At 43.2% G+C, this 22,182-nt stretch overlaps 2 protein-coding genes across 4 annotated transcripts in view; one reads left to right on the forward strand and one right to left on the reverse strand.

The window, feature by feature from the left end:
* SKIC3 (SKI3 subunit of superkiller complex) overlaps positions 1 to 22,182 on the reverse strand; it is a 244,395-nt gene that overhangs the window by 196,958 nt on the left and 25,255 nt on the right. The window contains exons 1-3 of one of the 3 annotated variants that reach the window (XM_068247706.1): positions 18,374 to 18,457; positions 9,364 to 9,462; positions 7,904 to 8,047 (exon numbers count right to left, since the gene is read on the reverse strand). In XM_068247706.1, the coding sequence (XP_068103807.1) occupies positions 7,904 to 8,047; positions 9,364 to 9,453 (234 nt within the window). In that variant the 5' untranslated portion in view covers positions 9,454 to 9,462; positions 18,374 to 18,457. Of the gene's footprint in view, positions 1 to 7,903; positions 8,048 to 9,363; positions 9,463 to 18,119; positions 18,458 to 22,182 lie in introns of those variants that run through there. The other 2 variants (XM_068247702.1, XM_068247711.1) reach the window with 2 other exon arrangements.
* The window catches only part of ARSK (arylsulfatase family member K), a 113,235-nt gene continuing 109,521 nt past the window's right edge, over positions 18,469 to 22,182 (forward strand). The window contains exon 1 of the mRNA XM_068247719.1: positions 18,469 to 18,737. The gene's annotated coding sequence lies outside the window, so the exon portion shown is untranslated. The remainder of the gene's footprint in view (positions 18,738 to 22,182) is intronic.

A 22,182-nucleotide genomic window follows, 5' to 3' on the forward strand; every position in this document is an offset into this window, starting at 1 on the left:
TTCCAATCAAATGTATGCATGCTTGTGGCAGTAATGTGACAAAATGTGGAAAACTTCAAGGGGGCTGAATACTTTTGCAAGCTACTGTAATTCCCATTCACCGATCTAAGTTCCCCGCAGAAAAACCAACGCTTTCTAATCAGAGAGTATTTCTACCCCCAGAAAACTTCTCAGTCTTCTTTCTAGTTCCTGTATGCGAGATCGTTCGCATCCAGGACTTTTTTGCCTGTGGCCATCTTGTAGCTAAATAGTAAACTGCACTCACGCACATTTTTTATTAAACAATTACATTATTTTTCATTTAAAATTAGCTGTTTCCCTCCCACACCCAAAATTACCCAAATACATTTTTTAATAAAAATAAATAAAATTACAATAAAAAAAAAAAAGCAACATAAATAGTTACCTAAGGGTCTGAACTTTTTAAATATCAATGTCAAGAGAGTATATTATTATATTTTAAATTATAAGCTTGTAAATAGTGATGGAAGCAAACTGAAAAAATGCACATTTATTTCTAAATAAAATATTGGCGCCATAAATTGTGATAGGGACATAATTTAAATGGTGTAATAAGCGGGACAAATGGGCAAATAAAATACATTAGTTTTAATTACGGTAGCGTATATTAATTTCAAGCTATCATGGCCAAAAACTGGGGAAAACCCTATGTTAGTTACCTGGTAACTTCATTTTTAGTAACCTCCAGGACAGGTCCACCATGAGACGACATAGGCTCCTCCCAGGAACAGGAAACGTCCAATTGAGTACTCTATAAATTTTATCAGACACCCTCACTCGCCAGTATAACACAAGAACTGTTCTTTAGGTAACACCAAGGGTGTCATTCATATTATTATCATTAATATAAACATATATATACATATATACACATACACCTACATACATATATATATATACACATACATACATACATACATACATATCCCTTAAGTAGGGTGGGTTACGGACCTGTCCTGGAGGTTACTAAAAATGAAGTTACCAGGTAACTAACATAGGGTTTTTCCAGTAACCTCCAGGACAGGTCCACCATGAGAAGATGGGCAAGAATCTTACCATTTAGGGTGGGTTAGCTGCCTGCAGAACTTTTCTTCCAAAGGATTGCTGTCTTGCAGACATCAGATTCACCCTGTAATGTCTTGAGAAGGTGCCAAGGCTTGACCACGTAGCTGCTCTACAGATTTCCTCCGGCGTAGCGCCCGCTCTGTAGGCCCATGACGTAGCTGTTGCCCTAGTAGAATGGGCTCTTACAACCCCTGATAAGTTTGACCCTGTCAACTTATAAGCCTCCTCTATACATAATCTTATCCACTTTGCTATTGTTCTTTTAGACATCTTCATGCCCTTAGAAGCCCCTATAGTATTTATAAATAAAGCTCTAGACCTTCTAATATCTGCTACTGCTTCTAAATAATTTATCAAACATCTTCTGACATCCAATGATGGTTCTGTATTATAAGAAGGTAACGTAATCTCCTGAGATCTGTGAAACCTCGTAGATACTTTCGGTATAAATTCTTCACATGTCTTCAGAATCACCTTATCATTGTAGATAGTGCAGAATGGTTCATCGCAACATAAAGCCTCCATCTCACTTACTCTTCTGGCTGACGTAATTGCTATTAAGAATATCGTTTTCATTGTTAATAACTTCAATGATATATCTGACAAAGGTTCAAAGGGCTCTTTCTTCAACACCCCCAAGACTAAGGATAAATCCCAGGTAGGGATCTTCCTAACAATCAATGGTCTCTTCCTCTCTATAGATCTAAAAAATTGAATGATAAGAGGATCCTCTGCTAACTTAACATCTAGAAATGTTGACAATGCCGCCACTTGGACCTTCATAGTACTAAGGGCTAAGTTCTTCTCCATTCCATCCTGCAGAAACTCCAAAACCATAGGAATAGTATCACCTGAAAACCCTGACTGTTTCTGCCACATATTGAACGTCTTCCAATATTTTAGATATATCTTACGAGTTATATTCTTTCTACAATCTAATATTGTCGTAATTACTCTCTCTGAAAGACCCCTTTTTCTCAGAGGAGACCTCTCAGAAGCCAAGCGGACAGGTTTAGATTTGGAATGCAACCTGGGCCTCTTCTTGACTTCAAGATCACTGATTCCTTTTGTGGAATCCTCCATGGACCGTCCAATCTCATTTTTAGAAGTATTGGATACCAACTTCTTCTTGGCCAGTCTGGTGTTATCATGATCACCGTAGTCCTTGACTGTATCAACTTCTGTAACACCCGAGGTATTAACTGAATCGGAGGAAATGCATACGCCTTGTTGAATACCCATTTCTGGCTCAGTGCATCCACTGCCTCTGCCCCCTCTCTGGGATTTAGTGAATAAAATCTTTTGCATTTTGTGTTTTGTCTGTTCGCGAATAGGTCTATTTGAGGACGACCCCACTTCCTGACTAATACTCTGAATATCCTGTTTGATATCTCCAACTCTGTATTCGATAGTCTGTGTCTGCTTAGAAAATCCGCCATGTTGTTCAAAGATCCCTTTAGATGAATTGCTGATAACGATAGGAGATTCTCTTCTGCTAACATCAATATTTCCATCGAGAGCTCTAGAAGCTTTTTTGATCTCGTTCCTCCCTGACGATTTATGTATGCCACAGCTGTGGTATTGTCTGTCCTGATCTGAACATGCTGTCCCCTTAATAGATGTAATGACTGCATCAGAGATTCTTTTATTGCTCTTAGTTCCCTGTAATTTGAGGACTGGTTTCTTACTGTTCTTGTCCAAAGACCCTGAAGAATTCTTCCCTCTAAATGTGCACCCCATCCTAGTAGGCTTGCATCTGTAGTCACCACCTTCTGTGTGGGATAACTCCATAATCTTCCCTCTGTGAGGACCTTCTCTGTCAACCACCATTCTAGTGACTTTAGAACTAGTTCCGGTAACGTTAATGTCTTCTCTAGATCCTCCTGTTTCTTGCTCCAGTTCTCCATCATCCAGAACTGTAGGTTTCTCGTGTGCATTAGAGCCCACTGAACAGCTGGAGAAGTTGATGTTAGAAATCCTAATACCTTCATGATTTCTCTTATTGACATGGTTGGATCTGCCTTGCAATCTACTATAATTCTTTTTGTCTTTAATACTTTTTCTTCCGTCAGATAAAGTCTCTGTGTCTGTGAGTCTATCAAGACTCCTAGAAATTGTATTCTTGATGTTGGTTGAAGAACCGACTTGTCCCAGTTTATGATCCATCCCAGATTCTGTAACTGCTCTAGAACCGTCTCTGTGTGATCCTCTGCCTGTTTGTTCGACTCTGCCACAATCAGAAGGTCGTCCAGATAAGGGATAACTAGAATCCCCTTTGTGTGAAAGTCTTTTATTACCTCTCCCATTACTTTTGAAAATATTCGGGGAGCTGACGATATTCCAAACGGTAGGACCTTGAATTGAAAGTGCTGAACTAGTTTCTTTTTCTTTACCGCAAATCTTAGGAATTTCTGGGACGAGTCTCTTACTGGGATGTGCCAGTATGCATCCCTTAGGTCGATATTTGTCATTACACATCCTGGGGTCAGTAAGTTTCTTACAGAAAAAATCGATTCCATCCTGAATCTTAGATAAGATACAAAGGGATTTAAAGGCTTTAGATTGAGTATTAACCTGAACTTCCCCGTCGGTTTTCGAACCAGGAAAATCGTCGAGTAAAATCCTTTGTGTTCCTGACTCTTTGGGACAGGGACCACTACCTTTTCCTTCACCATATTCTCTATGCTGTTTACCAACGCGAATCTCCTTTCCTTGTCTCTTGGAAGAGGAGTCGCCACAAATCTTTTTCTTGGAAATGATTGAAACTGAATTTTGTATCCCTGTCTTACCAGATTGAGAATGAAATCGTTTTTCGTTATTTTTGACCATTGGGAATAATACTGCATTAGCCGACCCCCAACTCTTCCTTTGGCGTCACTTTTTTTTTCTTTATTGTCTGTGTTACGAAAAAGAAAATTCCTTTTCGCTCCTTCCTTATTAATGGCCCAGGGTTTCTTTCTCTGTTGAAACTTATCCCTATTATCCTGCCTGTTTCTCCTGAAAAATCTTTTGTTCTGAATAAATTTCTTTTTCTTCGAAAACCCTTTCTTCCTATCGGAAGTTCTCTCCAATATTTCATCTAGCTGGGCTCCGAACAGCAGTTCTCCATCAAAAGGTATATTACACACCCTAGCTTTGGAGGCCTGACTTCCATCCCAGTTTTTTATCCAGAGATTACGTCTGGCCGTATTAATTAATGCACTTGTTCTAGCATTTACTCTAATATTTTCTGCTGCAGCATCCGTAATATAATCTGTAGCCTTGGCTACAACCTCTAATGATTCTAAAATTTCTTTTTTAGATGCCCCCCTCTCAACATTTTCCTGAACCTTCCTTACCCAAAGGGCTAATACTCTTGAAACACAAGTCGTAGCTGCCGCAGGTCTAAAGTTAGCTCCAGCTGAAGACCAGGCCTTCTTTAAAGCAAATTCGACTCTCTTATCTTGTGGGTCCTTGAGGTATCCCAGATCCTCAAATGCTAACTCGTTGTCCTTATTCACTTGTGAGAAAGCTGCATCTAATCTGGGGCATCGATCTCATGTCTTTATATCCCCCTCTGAAAATGGAAATCTTTTAACAAACCCTTTGGACATGAATAATTTCCTATCCGGAAATTTCCATTGACTCATTATAGTATTCTTAGTGGATTTGTGAACAGGGAATGTCAGTGGTTCTGATGGCTCCATTCCCTGATATAATTTATCATGAATTGATATTTCTTCCGTCTTTTTGGGTTCTATTTTAAGAGTGTTATTAATAGCTAAAATGAGTTCATCCGTCTCATCCGCTGGAAATCTGAATCTAGAAACCTTCTTAAAGAGAATCTGTATTGTTAAAATCGCACAAAAGTAAACATACCAGTGCGTTAGGGGACATCTCCTATTACCCTCTGTCACAATTTCGCTGCTCCCCGCCGCATTAAAAGTGGTTAAAAACAGTTTTAAAAAGTTTGTTTATAAACAAACAAAATGGCCACCAAAACAGGAAGTAGTTTGATGTACAGTATAGAAAACACATCCATACACACCACGCTGTATACAGCCTTCCTTTTGAATCTCAAGAGATCATTTGTGTGTTTCTTTCCCCCTGCATCTCTCATGCACTGAAGTTTCAGGCTGCGCTTTTCTTCCTGCAAACAGCTTTGCCCTTGTCTGTAATTCCTCACTATGTGCAAGCCCAGCCAGCTCAGAGGACGATTTATCCAGCTTGTAAAAGATAAGAGAGAAGAGAGAAGCTGCTCTAATCTAAATAACACACAGGCAGTGTGCATAGAGGGGCCTGGAAGGGAGAGTTCATAGCAGAACCGCAACACTGAAGAACTTGGCAGCCTTCCAGACACAGGCCTGACAAGTCTGACAAGAGAGAGATAAGTTGATTTATTACAGAGATGGTGATAGTAGAACGTGCTGCAGTAAGCCAGAACACATTAGAATAGCTTTTGGAACTTGTAGGATGATAAAAAACAGGATGCAATTTTTTGTTACGGAGTCTCTTTAAAGAGAATCTGTACTCTGAAATTCTTACAATAAAAAGCATACCATTCTATTCATTATGTGCTCCTGGTCCCCTCTGTGCTGTTTCTGCCATTCTCTGCTGCAAACCTGGCTTGTAATTGCCAGTTTTAGGCAGTGTTTACAAACAAACTAACCAGCTTCTAATAGGCTCAGCTAAGCAGAGTGTGTTAGTCACACAGAGCCTGCAGGGGGTGTGTACAGCTTCTAGCTAATCACAAGCAGCCCTGCACATTCCAGTCTGACTGCCTCAGCCTGACTGTGCCGACTGTAGAGAGAAGATTAGATCATATAACAGAGATAACACAGCTACTGTGCAATTAGGAAAAGCTGCAGTAAGCCAGACCACATTAGAAAAGGCATAGGAACTTATAGCATAGAAGAAATAAAGATAAACAATTTGTTACAGAGTCTCTTTAAGATCCGACTGACTTTCCACACTCCTTACTGAGGATGCATCAGACTCATCATCATCTCCTTCATTATCCTCATCCTCTTCCATAGCTTCCTCTTCTGATGAAGAGATCACTCTTCTTTTATTTGATTTACTTTTATGTTTACCCGGTTGTTCTGGCTGTATCGGATCAGAACTATGCTCCGGTGCTGTACCAGCCGCTGTGCCAGCTGATGCTGTAACTACTTCCACTGCCGGATTCACAGCCTCTGATAGAGCTTCTTTCAAGGATTTAATTGTATCTGTCATCTCTTGTTTCATCACTGATCTAATTTCTTCCTGTAATGTGCCTGACTGTTCCTGAACTAACTTCACTAGGCAAGGTTGACAAAACTGTCTGGCATAATTATGGGCAAGCTTTGTGTCACAGAGCGGGCATCGCCTTCTTGGCCTTGAAGGGTCAGTAGCTTCTGTGCCCTACAATAAAACATATAAAAAAAACAGTGTCACCTAAAGTCCTCTACAGAAGAAGGACACCCAGGTGCATATACCTCTAATAGTGATAATACAGCCATCACCCAGACAAGGCATCCATGATTGTGTAGTTAGAATATGTACTAATTATACATAATAGATAAACTAAAAGATCTTCATCAATCTATTTAGTACTTCAAGACAGAATATAGAATATTAATCTGTATATAACAACATCTGTAAAAATACCCCACGGCAGACTATAATATGCGAAATAGCAGAATCCATGTTTATAAAATAATTGCAATCCACTATAATCACGGATTTCAGACATCTGCCAGATACATAATAACTAATAATATGTCAATGAACAGACCTCAGAAAAGACGCTAAGCAGACAACCCGCGTATACTGCTATACTGATAGTGCTATGTATACATTCTGTATATAAACAGACCTCAGCATAGATGCGGCGTACTAGCGTATGGCTCATACCATAAAGGTCACCAAGCCTCCGCCAATCTCACCTTTCCCGGTTCCTGCTTAGCGTCCATCCCGCTCCGCTCTCCAAACGAAATGCCGAGCCATGCGGGTTTCCGGCGTCTCTTCACCCTCGCGACCGGAAGTGACGTCACGTAAGGGCGGAAGTCCAACGTCCGGGCGCCGCCATTGTGGGCAACATCCAGCCAACCCTCCGCAGGCTCAGGACCACTCACTCCGTCACTTCCGGCGCGACCAACGGCCTCCGCCACGCGGGGAGTCACAGACGCCGCATGCTGTGCCCGGATCCACCTCATCCAGGGTAGCCGAGACAGTCTCTGGAGGAGGTAAGAAGAAATCAGCTCCTCCAACCGGATCCAAACTCCTCTCCAGGCAGGTCCATCATACGCCGCCAACCCGGTCCCTGGCACACCTGGCCTGACAGACCGGCGAGCGACATAGAGCACTCTTGTTCCCTGGAACAGGAAACGTCAACTGGCGAGTGAGGGTGTCTGATAAAATTTATAGAGTACTCAATTGGACGTTTCCTGTTCCTGGGAGGAGCCTATGTCGTCTCATGGTGGACCTGTCCTGGAGGTTACTGGAAAAAATGAATTTTTTTCATTTCTTTCTTAATCTTCCTGTTAAAATGGATCTTGAAAAAAATTATTCTTAGCAAAATGTACCACCCAAACAAAGCTTAATTAGTGGCGGGAAAAACGAGATATAGATCAATTCATTGTGATAAGTAGTGATAAAGTTATTGGCGAATGAATGGGAGGTGAACGTGGCTCGGATGCATGAGGTAGGCAGTGATAGGATAGGAGCAAAATGATGGGGGCACATGATCATGTAGAATACACTAGGGAAGGAAGGACCCTGCCAAAGGCTTACAATATAAGGGGTGATACAGTGCTTATAGATTATACATTACAAGTTAATTGAGTGATGGAAATACCTGCCATGCCAGCAACTGTTCTGGCTCCAGTTCTGTTGCTTTCCTATAAGCAGCTTGTGCTTGATCTGGCTGTTCTAACTCAGCAGCAGCTACTCCAATGAAAACCCAGGCATTGTAATTATTCTTGTCCAATTTCAGAGCTGCCTGCACACAAAACAAAAGACAGATCTTGTTTGACATCACTGAATATAAAACATTGGGGTATAGTCACTAAACTGTGGTAATGAGAATAAGGTGTGTTAAAGGACAACTGCAAAGCCATTTAAAAAAAAAAGTTGAACTTACCAGGGGCGTCTGCCGCCCCCCTGCAGACGTCCTGTGCCTATGGTGGGACAAAATGATCCTAATGTCGCCGGGTGCAGCCCTGGCTGCACGCATCTTCGCTCCTGCTGCCGGGAGCATCATGTACACCCCCGGCGACGTGAGCTTGAGCGAGGATGCGCGTGGCTGACAACATTAAGATAACAGATGTGAGCCGCGGCAGGGGCCGGAGGATCGTTTTGTCTTGGAGCAGGCACAGGACGTCTTCAGGGGGCTGGTAGAACCCCCAGGTAAGTTCAACTCTTTTTTTTCTAATAACTTACAGTTGTCCATTAAGTCTTGCACGATGCGTAGAGCATAATGCACTGCATACATTGTATTGATTTAGGTTCTACTTATAATGCGTAAGACTTTACGTACGTTGGATCGAAACCGAAATGGCGTCATGCCCTTCTGCTCAAAGTGTCATTAGATCCATTCCAGCACCATGCTGCGCTGCATAATATAAATATTACGCGGGAGCTGTATTTGCCTGTGCTGCTTTTGAATCTATTCTGTGATAGTGTATTACACAGGTGTGAGCATTGTGGGGCAGAGCTAAGGCGCATGAGATGGGTGGGGGGATGTGGGTGTTCTCTTAAATAGAATGGAAAAGGGTTACGGACAATAATAATTTGTTTGTCAAATATGTATTTTACTCACCCAAAAAAACAGAAAGGTAACTGAAACCCCACGTCAGCAAAACCGCAGTGCCGTGTTTTTTCCCAAAGCCTTGCTAAACCAGCACCCAGCTCTGTGGCTGAGTCCTAATCCTTGTGAAGGGAGGATGAATCTCACACAATTAGACCACATCCACCGATCTGTGGGTACCCTCAAGAGCTAGAGGGGGTTGAGTCTAGAAAATCTCAAGGCGAAAAACTGACACAAGAGTTTTGCATGGGGCAGGGTTTTAGCTGCCTAACTGCTCTTTAAGCAAGCGGGTGAGTAAAATACACTTGACAGCATGATAGTATTACTCTTTTTACACTACAAAGTAATCAATCTGAAATAGTTCTCGACACCAATCCTTGCAGTATATACAGCCAAACTAAAAGCATTTGTTTATTTTTTTAAATGGAATCTCCTTTTAACTGGCAGAGGGTTTGTAAGTTTGTAGTCCTTATATGACATGAACGAACGGTTAGGGACATTGGCCTTACCTTGCACTGCTTAAGTGCTTCTTTGTAATCTTTGTTCCTAATTGCATCTCTAGCATTCTTCAGTACGGCTTTTACTTCTTTACCGGACATGTTGTTATGCTATGAAAAAAGGAAAATAATGTAATTATCTATGATGGGAAACATTCTACTGTACTAGTACTACCACTTGCCAGGTAAATCAAACACAGGAAACTACAATAACAGAAATTATTTTTAATGGTGACTAGAAAAAAAAAATCAGATTGCTGTGGTATGCACTTCAGCTATTTATCTCCTGTGTTTATAGAGCAGAACCATACAATTTAGCATTTTCTATTCTCACTAAATGAAGGCTGCCATATTTATTCCCTGTTAAAGGGAAGGTCCAAGCAAAATTAAAAAATTAGTTTCACTTACCTGGGGCTTCTACCAGCCCCATGCAGCCATCCTGTGCCCTCGTAGTCACTCACTGCTGCTCCAGTACCCCGCTGGCAGCATGCCGACCTCGGAGGTCGGCGGGCCGCATTGCGTACATTTTTACGCATTCCCGCTAGTGCAGGAACATTAACACATACATTTTTACACGTTAGTGGATCAATGTGTACATTTTTTACGCATTGAACCACTAACGCGTAAAAATGTATGTGTTAATGTTCCTGCACTAGCAGGAATGCGTAAAAATGTACGCAATGCGGCCCGCCGACCTCCGAGGTCCGCATGCTGCCAGCGGGGGACTGGAAAAGCAGTGAGTGACTACGAGGGCACAGGATGGCTGCATGGGGCTGGTAGAAGCCCCAGGTAAGTGAAACTCATTTTTTTTATTTTACTTGGATCTTCCCTTTAAACAATACCAGTTACCTGTCTGAAGAATTGTCTGAATCACACACTTGAAACAAGGTTAGAAACATTTGTTCTGCACACCTGTTCAGGGTCTATGGTTAAAAGTATAAGAGGCAGAAGATCAGCGGGATAGCCAGGCAACTTGCATTGTTTAAAAGGAAATAATTATGGCAGCCTCCATATAATCTCTCACTTCAGGAGTACTTTCAGGGCTTAAAGAGACACTTAAGCCAGGAATACAAAATCAGTTTTACTTTCCAGGGGCTTCTACCAGCCAATGGAAACTCCGGCCCCCCGCCGCCAGGGCTGTGGAGTCGGAGTCGGGACAATTTTTAGGTGCCTGGAGTCGGGAAAAAATGCACCAACACCTAATGAATTTTAACTGTAATTAAAATAGAAAATGATAAAATATTCTACTTCTCAGATAAAAGTTATCATAAATAATTTGTATATACAGTAATAGCCGTGCTTAGTTTAACAAAAATGAAATAAACCAATCAAAATTAGTTACTTGTGCTGCTTCAATAAAGCAGTCCCTGTATTTTTAAAGTCAGATATACACATCTGATTGCGACTGTACAGTATATATGATGTGTACACAGGAATCTCATATATACTAAATAACATCTATGCTGTAAATATAAAGCCTGATGTGTAACCGTGTCACTAATAGAGATGGTCAATGAGATGGAAATAATTCTGCGCTGATGCTGGTTTATGCAAATGTATGCACTCTCTTTGGTCATGAAATCAAATAATTTGATATGTTGTTAAAATTTGGTTTGGTGACTACGAATTAAATGGTACCTGAGACAGATAAAAAGAAAAGTTTTATACATACCTGGGCCTTCCTCCAGCCCCCTTCAGGCCAATTAGTCCCTCGCTGTCCACCTCCGCCACCTGGATCTTCTGCTGAGTCCTGGTAATTCAGCCAGTCAGCGCAGTCCGGCAACGTGCCGCTCCTACAGCCAGGAGCATTCTGCACCAATGCAATAGTGTTGCGCAGGTGTAGTACGCTCCCAGCGGTGGAGTGTGTGCATGCACACTACGCCCGATTGGCTCAAGTACCTGAACCCATAGCAGAAGATCCAGGTGGCGGAGGAGGGCATCGAGGGACTGATTAGCCTGAAGGGGGCTGGAGGAAGCCCCAGATATGTATAAAACTTTAATTTCATCTGTCTCAGGTTTAGGCTGCTTTCACAGTGAGAAGTTACAGGCGCACGTTAGTGCAGCCTGTAACGCCGCCCCACCGCACAGTAATGAAAAAATCAATGGGCTGTTCACAGTGCCCACGTTGCGTTACATTGTAACGCAGCACATCCGTTGAGAGTGCTGCATGCTGTGTGTTATGCATTAGACTGTTTGCACATGCTCAGTAGTGTTGGGGAGGAGTGGAGAGCAACCAGGCACATGGCTAATTAATATTCACTGCACAGTGTGATGTGTAGTGTTTACTTCCTGGAGCAGCCACTCTGTGCGGCGATTGGCCGGGCGGGACCACGTGATGCCGCATGCATCCAAGAGTACGCATCACGGCCGCCAGAGTGAGCTGCACAACGCGGCTCACTCTGACGTCCACATCAGAGAGCACCAGGCGTTGCGTTAGGGGCACGTTATGTGCCCTATAACGTCCCCTAAACGCAACGTCCTGGTGTGTAACTAGCCTTACTTTGTTACACAGTAGTACTATACTCTACATATGCACTCCCCACAGAGCTGCAGGGAATCCACTGAGAATGCTGTGCACATTGAACACAGAGGTGTTGTCTATCACCCATAAACCTGGTTCAGATTGTGCATGAAGAATGTGTACCGGTAATAGAGGAAGAATCTCCCTGTTCCCCTGCAGAGTACCTGCACATCACTTCACTACATGTACCCACAGTCACATTGCCTAGGGCCTGATAGATGTCCCTTTCATGCTCAAAGGCTATTTATTTGGGTTGAGCATAGCAATTTACCTATCAACATGCCTCTAGGTTTTAGTGCCAGTATATTTAATATAAAATGATACTGAATATATTAATATAAAATGATACTGAACTGACAGATATCCTGAGCAATGTTTCACAGAATGCATCAGCCTCTATTTTTATATACAACAGTGTTCTCCCCAGAATTTTTTTCCAGCCGGGTGGCATGGAATAGTAGCCGGGTGGCATGAAAAAGTAGCCGGGTGGGTCGAGATGAAAATGCAGGGCAACTCTGCTTACAGCATAGGAGGAGGTGAGAAGGTGAGCTGACGACAGCCGGGTGGTCACCAAATCTAGCCGGGTGGAGCACCCGGCTAAAAGAGCCTGGGGAGAACACTGTACAATCCCTTTACTAACCTGTAGCCAGTTTTCCTAGTAGGTTGTGTGCTCTTCTGTTTCGCGCTTGTTTTCAAAACTGCTGTTCTGAATCATTGATTGTTCAGAACAACAAATATTGCCTGTCTGAAAAAAGCTTGAGGCTGGTGTCACACTGCATATTGGCGTTAGTGGTGTGGCGGGCACCAGTAAACGCATTATCGCACTTATGGCATCCGGCCAAATAGGAAGTGCAGCACACTTGCGGTCACTTCCTGTTTCAGGTATAGGGAAGCATATTGCAACAAATACGCTTTCGCGCATGCACTGCCGGCAACTATTTTTTAAAACACTGCGTCGTCATAGACGTACATGATTTCTGTTCTGACGCAGATCGCCACAGGAGCCGCATGGTAAGATAGGTATGCGCTAGTGTTAGATAGGGAACTTCCGGAGCAGCATACCGTAATGTGGGGAGTGCGGTGGGGTCCAATAAATTTACTGCACCACCTCAGTGTGAAAGGTCCCTGACGCTAGCGTGGTTTAGGTGACCCAGTGGGAAACCTCATAGGGAAGTTCCTGTATTCGATAGGTTGCTGTTTCAAGAGTTCTTTAATGACAGCAGCCCCTCTACCATGTAGATTTCATATAGGTTGTAATAATAACTATACTAGCTCCCAAGCCCCCAAGCTGCCGGCCACTAAACATCTTCTGATTGCAAATTCATGCAGCCAGATGACAGCATTTGTAACACATGTGGCAGTGTTTGAGACATGGCATTACACGGCAGCAAAAAATCTCAACATGTCACGTCTGAGTGCAGCTGCGATCACATGCTACTCCACACAATCTCTCTCCTCATTTGGTTGACTATCCAAAGAATCTGGTCTTCTCATAATGTGACCAAAGTATTTGCGTTTTAATAGTAGCATCAGCCCTTCAAATGAACACTCTGGCCTTATTTCTTTAAAGGAAACTTAATATAGGTTAAAAGCAGAAATGTATACATACCTGGGGCTTCCTCCAGTGCCCTTCAGGCTGATCGGTGCCTCGCTGTCCTCCATTATAAGTCCCGGTAATTCAGCCAGTTGGGGCATAGTGCGCATTGTGTTCCCATTGCCGGGAGAGTACTGCGCAGGCGTAGAACACTCCCAGCCATGGAAGCATGATGGATCGAATGATGGAATTACTGGGACCCACTGCGGAGTATTCAGGCGGCGGCAAGGCACTAATTAGCCTGAAGGAAGCATATGTATAAATTATACAGTATGTATAAATTTCTTCTTTTAACTCCTCTCAGGTAGACTTTAAGTATTGACTGGTTAGATCCTCTAACAATAGACACCCCTAATTACCTATACTGAGTGCTTTCCAGCACCCAGCATATGCACTGGAGCAGCTAACCGGAAGTGGATTCCCTGGTTCCCTGGTTAAAGAAGCCTAAATGAGCATATATATTTTTGATAAATAGAAACCCAAACTCAATTTTAAAAGTTGATATGTTGTGTTTGTGCCGTTTCCAATTAACTATAGCCTGTATATGAATGGCAAATCACATCACATTCTGGTTTTATTTACAATAGGTCCCAATTGTTAAAAAAAATTAGATTGTGGCTTTCTAGTCAAAGCGCCTGTCTTTTTTCCACATTGCACTTGTATTCAAAAAGTCCACATCAAGCTACGTCCACACCTGTGAATAGCAGCCACAAATATTTTTATTTATGGGAACTGCAGCCACACTAACATTCATTTTAAAAATTGCACGTGGTAAATGGAAAATGCCACTTTTTTCAATGTAAGCAGAAATTATATGAACAAAAAGCGTGGGAACATTTGGACACATATGACATGCGCAGTGTCTGCACAGCACCTGTTTTCACATTATCTATGTTACTTTCTTGAAGGACAACTGCAGAGAAGAATATGGAGGCTGCCATATTTATTTCCTTTTATACAATACCAGTTGTCTGGCAGCCCTGCTGATCTATTTGGCTGCAGTAGTGTCTGAATCACACCAGAAACAAGCATGTAGCTAATTTTGTCAGATCTGACAATAATGTCAGAAACGCCTGACTTGCTGCATGCTTGTTCAGGGGCAATGGCTTAAAGTATTAAAGGTTCAGCAGGATAGCCAGACAACTGGTATTGCTTAAAAGGAAATAAATATGGCAGCCTCCATATAACTCTCACTAGAGCAGTCCTTTAAGCTCCCAAAGAGCACAAATACAGTATAATTAAGGTAAGAAAAGTAATATTGAAATTAAATTAAATCAGGAACAACTTGCTTTGAGTGATTATTTTGCTTGTAAATGTACTGAAAGGTTATTTCTACCACTTAGGTGATAAATAAATCATTTATGAGAAGTTTTGTGAATAGAGCCCACTCTGAAGCATGACATTGGATGAGCTTTTTCATGAAACGCTAGCAGCATACCTCCCAACAATAAAGTACAAAAGAGGGACACTTAAGCCACACCCCTAGTCACACCCCCACCACACCCCAAGTTTCCTTTAATATTAACATTTTAACCACTTTACCCCCGCGCGTACGTATTTCTCCGCCCCTTTTTCCATCCTTTAAAAACCAGGGACGGAGAAACACGTACTTTCCGCGTTCCGCGTTCCCGACGCTGCCCGCGCTCCCGCTCGTAAACACGCCGCCCGCCGCTAGTAAAAAGTAGAAAATCCATTCCCGTTCGTTGATCTAAGCCCCGCAATGATCAGCTGCTCTCCTATGGGCAGCGCGATCATTGTGAGAAAAAACTCACGTGTCCATGCTCATTATACTTCCTCCAAGCTTCCGGAAGGAAGCTTGGAGGTCGCATTAAAACAAAAAGTTACTGTGGCCATCTTGTGGCCAAATAGTAAACTACACCCTACACATTTTTCACATACAAATAAATGACTTTTACACATAAAATTAACTCATTACCTCCCACACTCCCCATTTTTTTTTTTTTTTGTAATTAAAAAAAAATTAAAAAATTTACAATTAAAAAAAATACATAAATAGTTACCTTAGGGACTGAACTTTTTAAATATTTATGTCAAGAGGGTATAACACTGTTACTTTATAAACTATGGGCTTGTAATTAGGGATGGACGCAAAACTGAAAAAAATGCACCTTTATTTCCAAATAAAATATTGGCGCCAAACATTGTGATAGGGACATAATTTAAATGGTTTTATAACCGGGACAAAAGGGCAAATACGTTTCATGGGTTTTAATTACAGTAGCATGCATTATTTAAAAACTATAATGGCCGAAAACTGAAAAATAATTATTTTTTTCCCCACATTTTTCCTATTTTTCCATTAAAACACATTTAGAAAAAAATAATTCTTGGCATAATGTCCCACCTAAAGAAAGCCTAATTGGTGGCGAAAAAAACAAGATATAGTTCATTTCATTGCGATAAGTAATAATAAAGTTATAGACGAATGAATGGAAGGAGCGCTGAAAGGTGAAAATTGCTCTGGTGCTCAGGGGGTAAAACCCCTCAGTGGTGAAGTGGTTAAAATAAGAAATATATCAATTCTTTTTCAATATTTTTTATTGGAATTTCCAAAAAATTTTAACAATATGCCAAGACATATTAAAACAATATAAAAATAAACTTACTTTTTACATTACAGCAGTCCAATGAGAAATATACTGTTGATTTTTCAAATATACATTCAGTTTCAGTTATACATAAACAGTGTATAATAACTTTCCCTTATAAATCAATGGCTAGTATCTCTTAAGATGATTGCTGAGTTTAGTATACTTGTTGCTATTTAGTTCTTAAAAGGTTAAATATGTGCATCTCTACACGCAAGAATACGCATAAAAATACACATGAGTGCAACCCAATGAGGTTTTACGCATAATAACGCGTAAGCGCGTAAAAAACGCGTCAAACGCCACTTAAACGCGCGATAACGCGCAAAAATCGCTGAACGCGCAGAAAACGCCTAGTAAACGCGTAAAAAAACCACGTAAATAGCGCGTAAATATGCAAATAGTGCAAATTTCAAGAAAAAAAATGTTTAAATCAATTTTAAACCATACATTTTTAAAGAAAGGATTGTTTATTTATCTTTGTAGGCCTAATAGCACCTATCTTTCCAAAATAACCTAAATGTCATTTTTGTTATTTTAAACAGTGATCCTGTTAGTTACATTCTAACGAATTCCTAAAATGTATTGTTAATTAAGGTTTAGTAGGAGCAGTACCTCTGGAGAATGGGGGAAATATATCAATTCAAAGCTAAAGTGAATCTTAAAAAATAATCAACCAGATACCTACGGAGAACCTTCCCGCCCCTCTCACGGTCCCCTCCATTTGGCAATGGCTCCCGTTTGCATCCTCCACCGCGAAAGGCTCCCGAAGTCTTCGAAAGCCCGAGTGCCCCCAAAGACAGGTAGCTCCATACTGCATATGCGCAAGAGAGCGTGCTTACATGTGTGTAGTACAGAGTCGCCCATCTTCAGGAGCGCTTGGGCTTCTGATGACTTCCGAAGCCTCCTTTAGCGGCAGGGAGAGCAGTATTAGACCAATTGGTCTAATACTGCTACCACGGAGCCAGCACTGAAACGCGGAGACCGTGAGAGGATTGGGAAGGTTCTATACGACCCAGAACCCTCCCTCTCCTTAGGAATGTATCTGGTTGATTTTTTTCTTTTTCAGGTTCCCATTCACTTTAAGGCTACTTACACACCAGGACGTTGCGTTTAGGGGACGTTATAGGGCACATAACGTGCCCCTAACGCAACGCCTGGTGGTATTGGAGCAGGACGCTACCAAGAGCCGCGTTACAAGCAGCTCTTGGTGCGTCTGCTCTGTTGAAGGAACTGCGGAGACCACGTGAGCGGAGCTCTCTGCATCACGTGGTCCCGCCAGCCAATCCGCGGCCGCTCCAGGATGTAAACACTGCAAGTGCAGTGAATAATAAGTAGCCATGTGCCTGGCTACGTAGCGGCCTCTCCCCGCCTCCTCTCCGCTCATAAAATGAAAAAAAAAACCCTACTGAGAATGTGCAAACCGTCTAACGCAGCTTAGCCGCATGTAAAGTACTGCATGCAGTACGTTATGTAGACGTGCTGCGTTACAATTTAACCCAACGTGGGCACTGTGAACAGCCCATTGATTTTTCATTGCTGTGCGTTGGGGTGCGTTACAGGCTGCACTAACGTGCGCCTGTAACGTCCCACTGTGAAAGCAGCCTAAAGGATGGGAATAAAGTGAATTAAACAATATTGAATAGAAAAATACATATATTTATATAGCTCTGTACATGAGTCCTGAAAGAGGGACACAAGGAAGAAATAGGGACATAGGGACTGGGTTCCCAAAGTGGGACTGTCCCTCCCCTCCCAAAAAAAAAACAAAAGGGGGGGGGGGGTGTTCCAACATTTCAGCATACTCTACAAAACAGCATACAAATGCTTCTGAGCATGCAAGGACCAAGCCCGCAGCCCAGCGAGCGGGCAAGGGGACAGTGATTCTACTAAAAAAGGACAATATCACTTTAAATGTATGCTATTTTGTCAATGTATGCTAAAATGTTGGAACCGGGGACAGTTGGGAGCTTCCAGGTTTGTGCAAAAATACAAAAACTGATACAAAAAGCATTTAGTGTACTGTAGTGAGCACAGAACTTACTTGTTTGCCAAGGGATGCACAAATCAACGCCTAAGATATTGAATTGGTAAATGTTATAATTCTGGGTGCAGACAGAGTACAGTGGCAGTGAAAGTGATGTAATTAATTTTAGTCTGATGCTGGCAGCAATGTCAGCCAACACACAACTCGATCCTGGCCGCACATGCACTCGTGTCATATATCAGCCAGCAGCGCTCTGTACAGTGATAGTATTAGTATGTAGGAAGCCACGTATATCCACCGGCTCCACTCACATTTTTTGGCTTCACACTCCAATCAGCGACACACTGCGCTGCCAAGCTTCCGCATCACGTGATGCTTCCTAGCTATGGAGCGCCGTCTAGGACAAACTACTTGCGTGGAGTAACGGGGCATGCTGTGTTTACATTACTTTTATTAGGAGGACTGCGAACTTTTCATGTCAGCACTGCAGCAGCAGCAGGAATGCCCTGTGACCCTTGCAGAAGCCCGCCTGAAGAATAGTGAGGGTTTTGCGAGGATACACGAACATTTTTTCTTTCAGGCTAGAAAGCCTCCTGAGTTCACAACTCCGTCTGCAGAGGCCCCATGGCTTCTTCCCACTAATTTGCCAAAAGGGCATACACTCTTCAAAGAAATGTATGTAAAACACTCTTCCATGAAATGTTCCTGTTCACATTTGTCTACTCAGGGCTTGTTCACACCTAGAAAAAATTTTTTAAGCGCCGGCAATTTTGAAAATCACCCTAAGCGCTTGTGCAATGAGTGTTCACATCTGCGCATTCCGCTGACCAAAGCGCTGCTTGTATCATTTTTTGAGCGTTTTGGCTATAATGGAAAGTATAGGAAAATCGCTAAGGGCTCTTTCACACTAGAGGCTAGTTTCGGCGTTTTACAGCCAAGACCATAGTTTGCGTGTTCCAAGGTAAAATAAGAGTCCATAGACTTTCATTTTACCTTTCACACTTAAAGCAGCTTTTTTGGGCGTTCCGTTTTGAAGCTCTCCGGAGCTTTTTCAAAGCTGTTTACAGCCATATTTGGCTTTTCACGTTTCAATGAATCAATGAGTCAATGGAAAACACCAACTACAGCTTTCTTACAGCTGATTCAAAGCGATTTACCGCTGACTTGTTGACTTATTTTTAAAGAAAAAAAAAGGACGTTTTCATATGAGCCGTAAAACGCGTTGAAAACGCTATGTATTGGCGTTAAGCAAAAGGAAGAGTTTTAGCCTTTTCTACCGCAGCCTCTAGTGTGAAAGTGCCCTAAGCATAATTTAAAAAGAGCTTTGTATAGCAATTTCCTGAGTGCTTTTAAGAATAAATACATTGGCCTCAATTCCCTAAGCTTATAGTGAACCTTAAGTCAGAAAAAAAAATGAGTTTTACTCATCTGGGGCTTCTACCAGCCCCCTGCAGCAGTCCTGTGCCCTCGCAGCCACTCACTAATCCTCTGGTCCCCCGCTGCCAGCTAGTTTCGTTTTTGCCAACAGGCCCGTCAGGACTGGCCACGCGTAGCTTTTTCCGCATTCCCGACTGTCTTTACCCAATGTGTAGTGCAATGGCCCAGTGGGAAAGTGTTTTGCGATATGTTATTTTTTCCTGATAAGAGATATTGCATTTTCATGTGTTTTGCACTTAGGCTACTTGCACACCAAGACGTTGCGTTAGGTGCTACGTTAAGGTCGCATAACGTGCACCTAACGCAAGGCCTGGTGCTCGTCGATGTGGACGTCAGAGTGAGCTGCGTTGTGCAGCTCAGTCTGGCGTCCGTGATGCCGTAATGCGTACTCTTGGACGCATGCGCATCACGTGGTCCCGCCGGCCAATCGCCGCCGAGAGCGGCCGCACCAGGAAGTAAACACTGCACGTCACAACGTGCAGTGAATATTAATTAGCCATGTGCCTGGCCGCTCTCCGCTCCTCCCCAACATGACTGAGCATGTGCAAACAGTCTAACGCGGCTTAAGCCGCTGTAACGCTATAGTATGCTGCACTTTCGGAAGAACGTGCAGCGTTACATGTAACGCAACGTGGGCAGTGTGAACAGCCCACTTGTGTTACATTGCTGTGCGTTGGGGGAGCGTTACAGGCTGCACTAACGTGCGCCTGTAACGTCTTAATGTGTAAGCACCCTTAAAGGGAACCTGTAATGCACCCCCCATCCTAAAAAAAAGAGTTTCACTTACCTGGGGCTTCTGCCAGCTCCCTGCAGCCTCCCTGAGCCCGCACCATCTCTAAACGATCCTACAGTTCCCCACTGCCGCTCAGTTTCTTTACTGCAAACTGGCTGCGTGCGTCCTCGTTCGCATTCTCCTCACCGGGAGCGTCCTGCGCAGACGCAGTAAGAGGTTTTCACGTACTGCGCAAGATGCTCCTAGCAATGGGAGCATGAACGAGGACACAGGCGGCCAGGGCCGTGCAGGCGCAGTGGCCGTCAACTTGCAGGTTGGCGGTAATGAAACTGAGCCGATGCAGTCAACCGGAGGATCGTTAAGAGATGGCATGGGCACAGGGAGGCTGCAGGGGGCTGGCAGAAGCCACAGGTAAGTGAAACTCTTTTTTGGGGGGACATCACAGGTTTCCTTTAAATTATAATCAATGAAAGTGCGCAGGAAACACATACAAATAATACAAATGTGATCTCCAGGGTTTTTTTTCCAGTTTCTCTCCAATACAAATGTGAATGCAACCTGCAAAAACAATTTGTATGTACCATTATAACTGCACTAGTAGACTTAAGCCCATTTAAAAACGGGCTCTAGGTCTCTCTCACCACTGCATGTCAGCGTGCCCGCCGACCCGCCACACACGCACTCACCTCCCGCACGCGTACCTGTCCATCCGCACCCTCTGGCCCCGTCCTCCACCTGTCCCAAAAGCTATGACTACACATGCGCAGTAGCCAAAACACACAGGAAACAGGGACAGGAGGATGACGCACAGACAGTTAGGGTTTTATTAAATAGGATTGTGTAAGCACTCCCTACTGTGCTGCTGTCATATAAGCACCATAACACTAACCTCTCCACTGCCTAACACTAACCTCTCCCTCTCCAATGCCTACAGAGGGCCATTAACAGTACACTCCCACTGGCAATTGATCATTTACGATCACTGCGGTAATGGACTGGAGTGTTTGGTCTTAATGGCCAAATTCCCGTTAGCCAATCTGAGCAAATCGATCCAAAAAACTGGGGAATTTGTCCATTAACGAGCAAGGCCAATCGGTTCCAATCGATCCGTCACAGGATTGTACCGTTAATGAGCACCTTTACAATAACCTTCCTAGCCACGTCAAGTCAGCGGTCAGCTGATCATCTGTTAGGTTGATGGGCTAACATTCTGATTCTGAGAGAATTCGAACTTGTAGATGCAATGACGTGCTTTCTGCTTTATAATGTGGGAAAATCAATTCAAAAACATTTTTATTTTTTAATCTGTAAATTAGTGGATTCCTAATATTCTGCAAAGGGCTCTGGCATTGGTTGCCCCCCCCCCCCCTCTCCCTTACCTGGGTCCCCCCGTCCCCGCTCCCCCTCCAGCTATGGGCGGCAAAAGTAGAGTGAGCGAGAAGCATTGGCGAAAGTCACGTGGCGAGCAGAGGAAGAAGGGTAATTACATTCCCTCTCGCTCGCTCTTTTCTTTTGCTGCATATAGCTGGAGGGGGAGGGGGGACCCAGGTGAGGCGGGGGGCGACCCCCCTCCTCGCCGCTGTTCCTGCAGCCCCCCGTCCTGGCTTCAGGCTACCTGTGGGACACCTATTGGGGTGACGTGAAGGGGAGGAGCAGGTAGTAGGCAATGCGGATCTCCCTGTGTAGATGGAGATCTATTTTTGCCCTTCACAACCCCTCCATGTATCCGGGAGCGATCAGGGTCCGTAAAAATCCTGCAAATACGGACCGTATGTTCAGGTTTTCAAAACAGATCCCCCAGAACGCAGATGGATTCGTTTTGAAACTGAGTGAAGACTGCTGCTATTTTTAACATTAGTATCTGTGGCTCCGGTTTTGGTCCGGGGCCCAAAATGGAGCCACGGATACTTTTTTTTTTAAACACGTGTGAACTTACTCTTAATAGCCTTT

Source organism: Hyperolius riggenbachi, chromosome 1 (genome assembly GCF_040937935.1).
Source record: "Hyperolius riggenbachi isolate aHypRig1 chromosome 1, aHypRig1.pri, whole genome shotgun sequence".
Taxonomy (NCBI): domain Eukaryota; kingdom Metazoa; phylum Chordata; class Amphibia; order Anura; family Hyperoliidae; genus Hyperolius; species Hyperolius riggenbachi.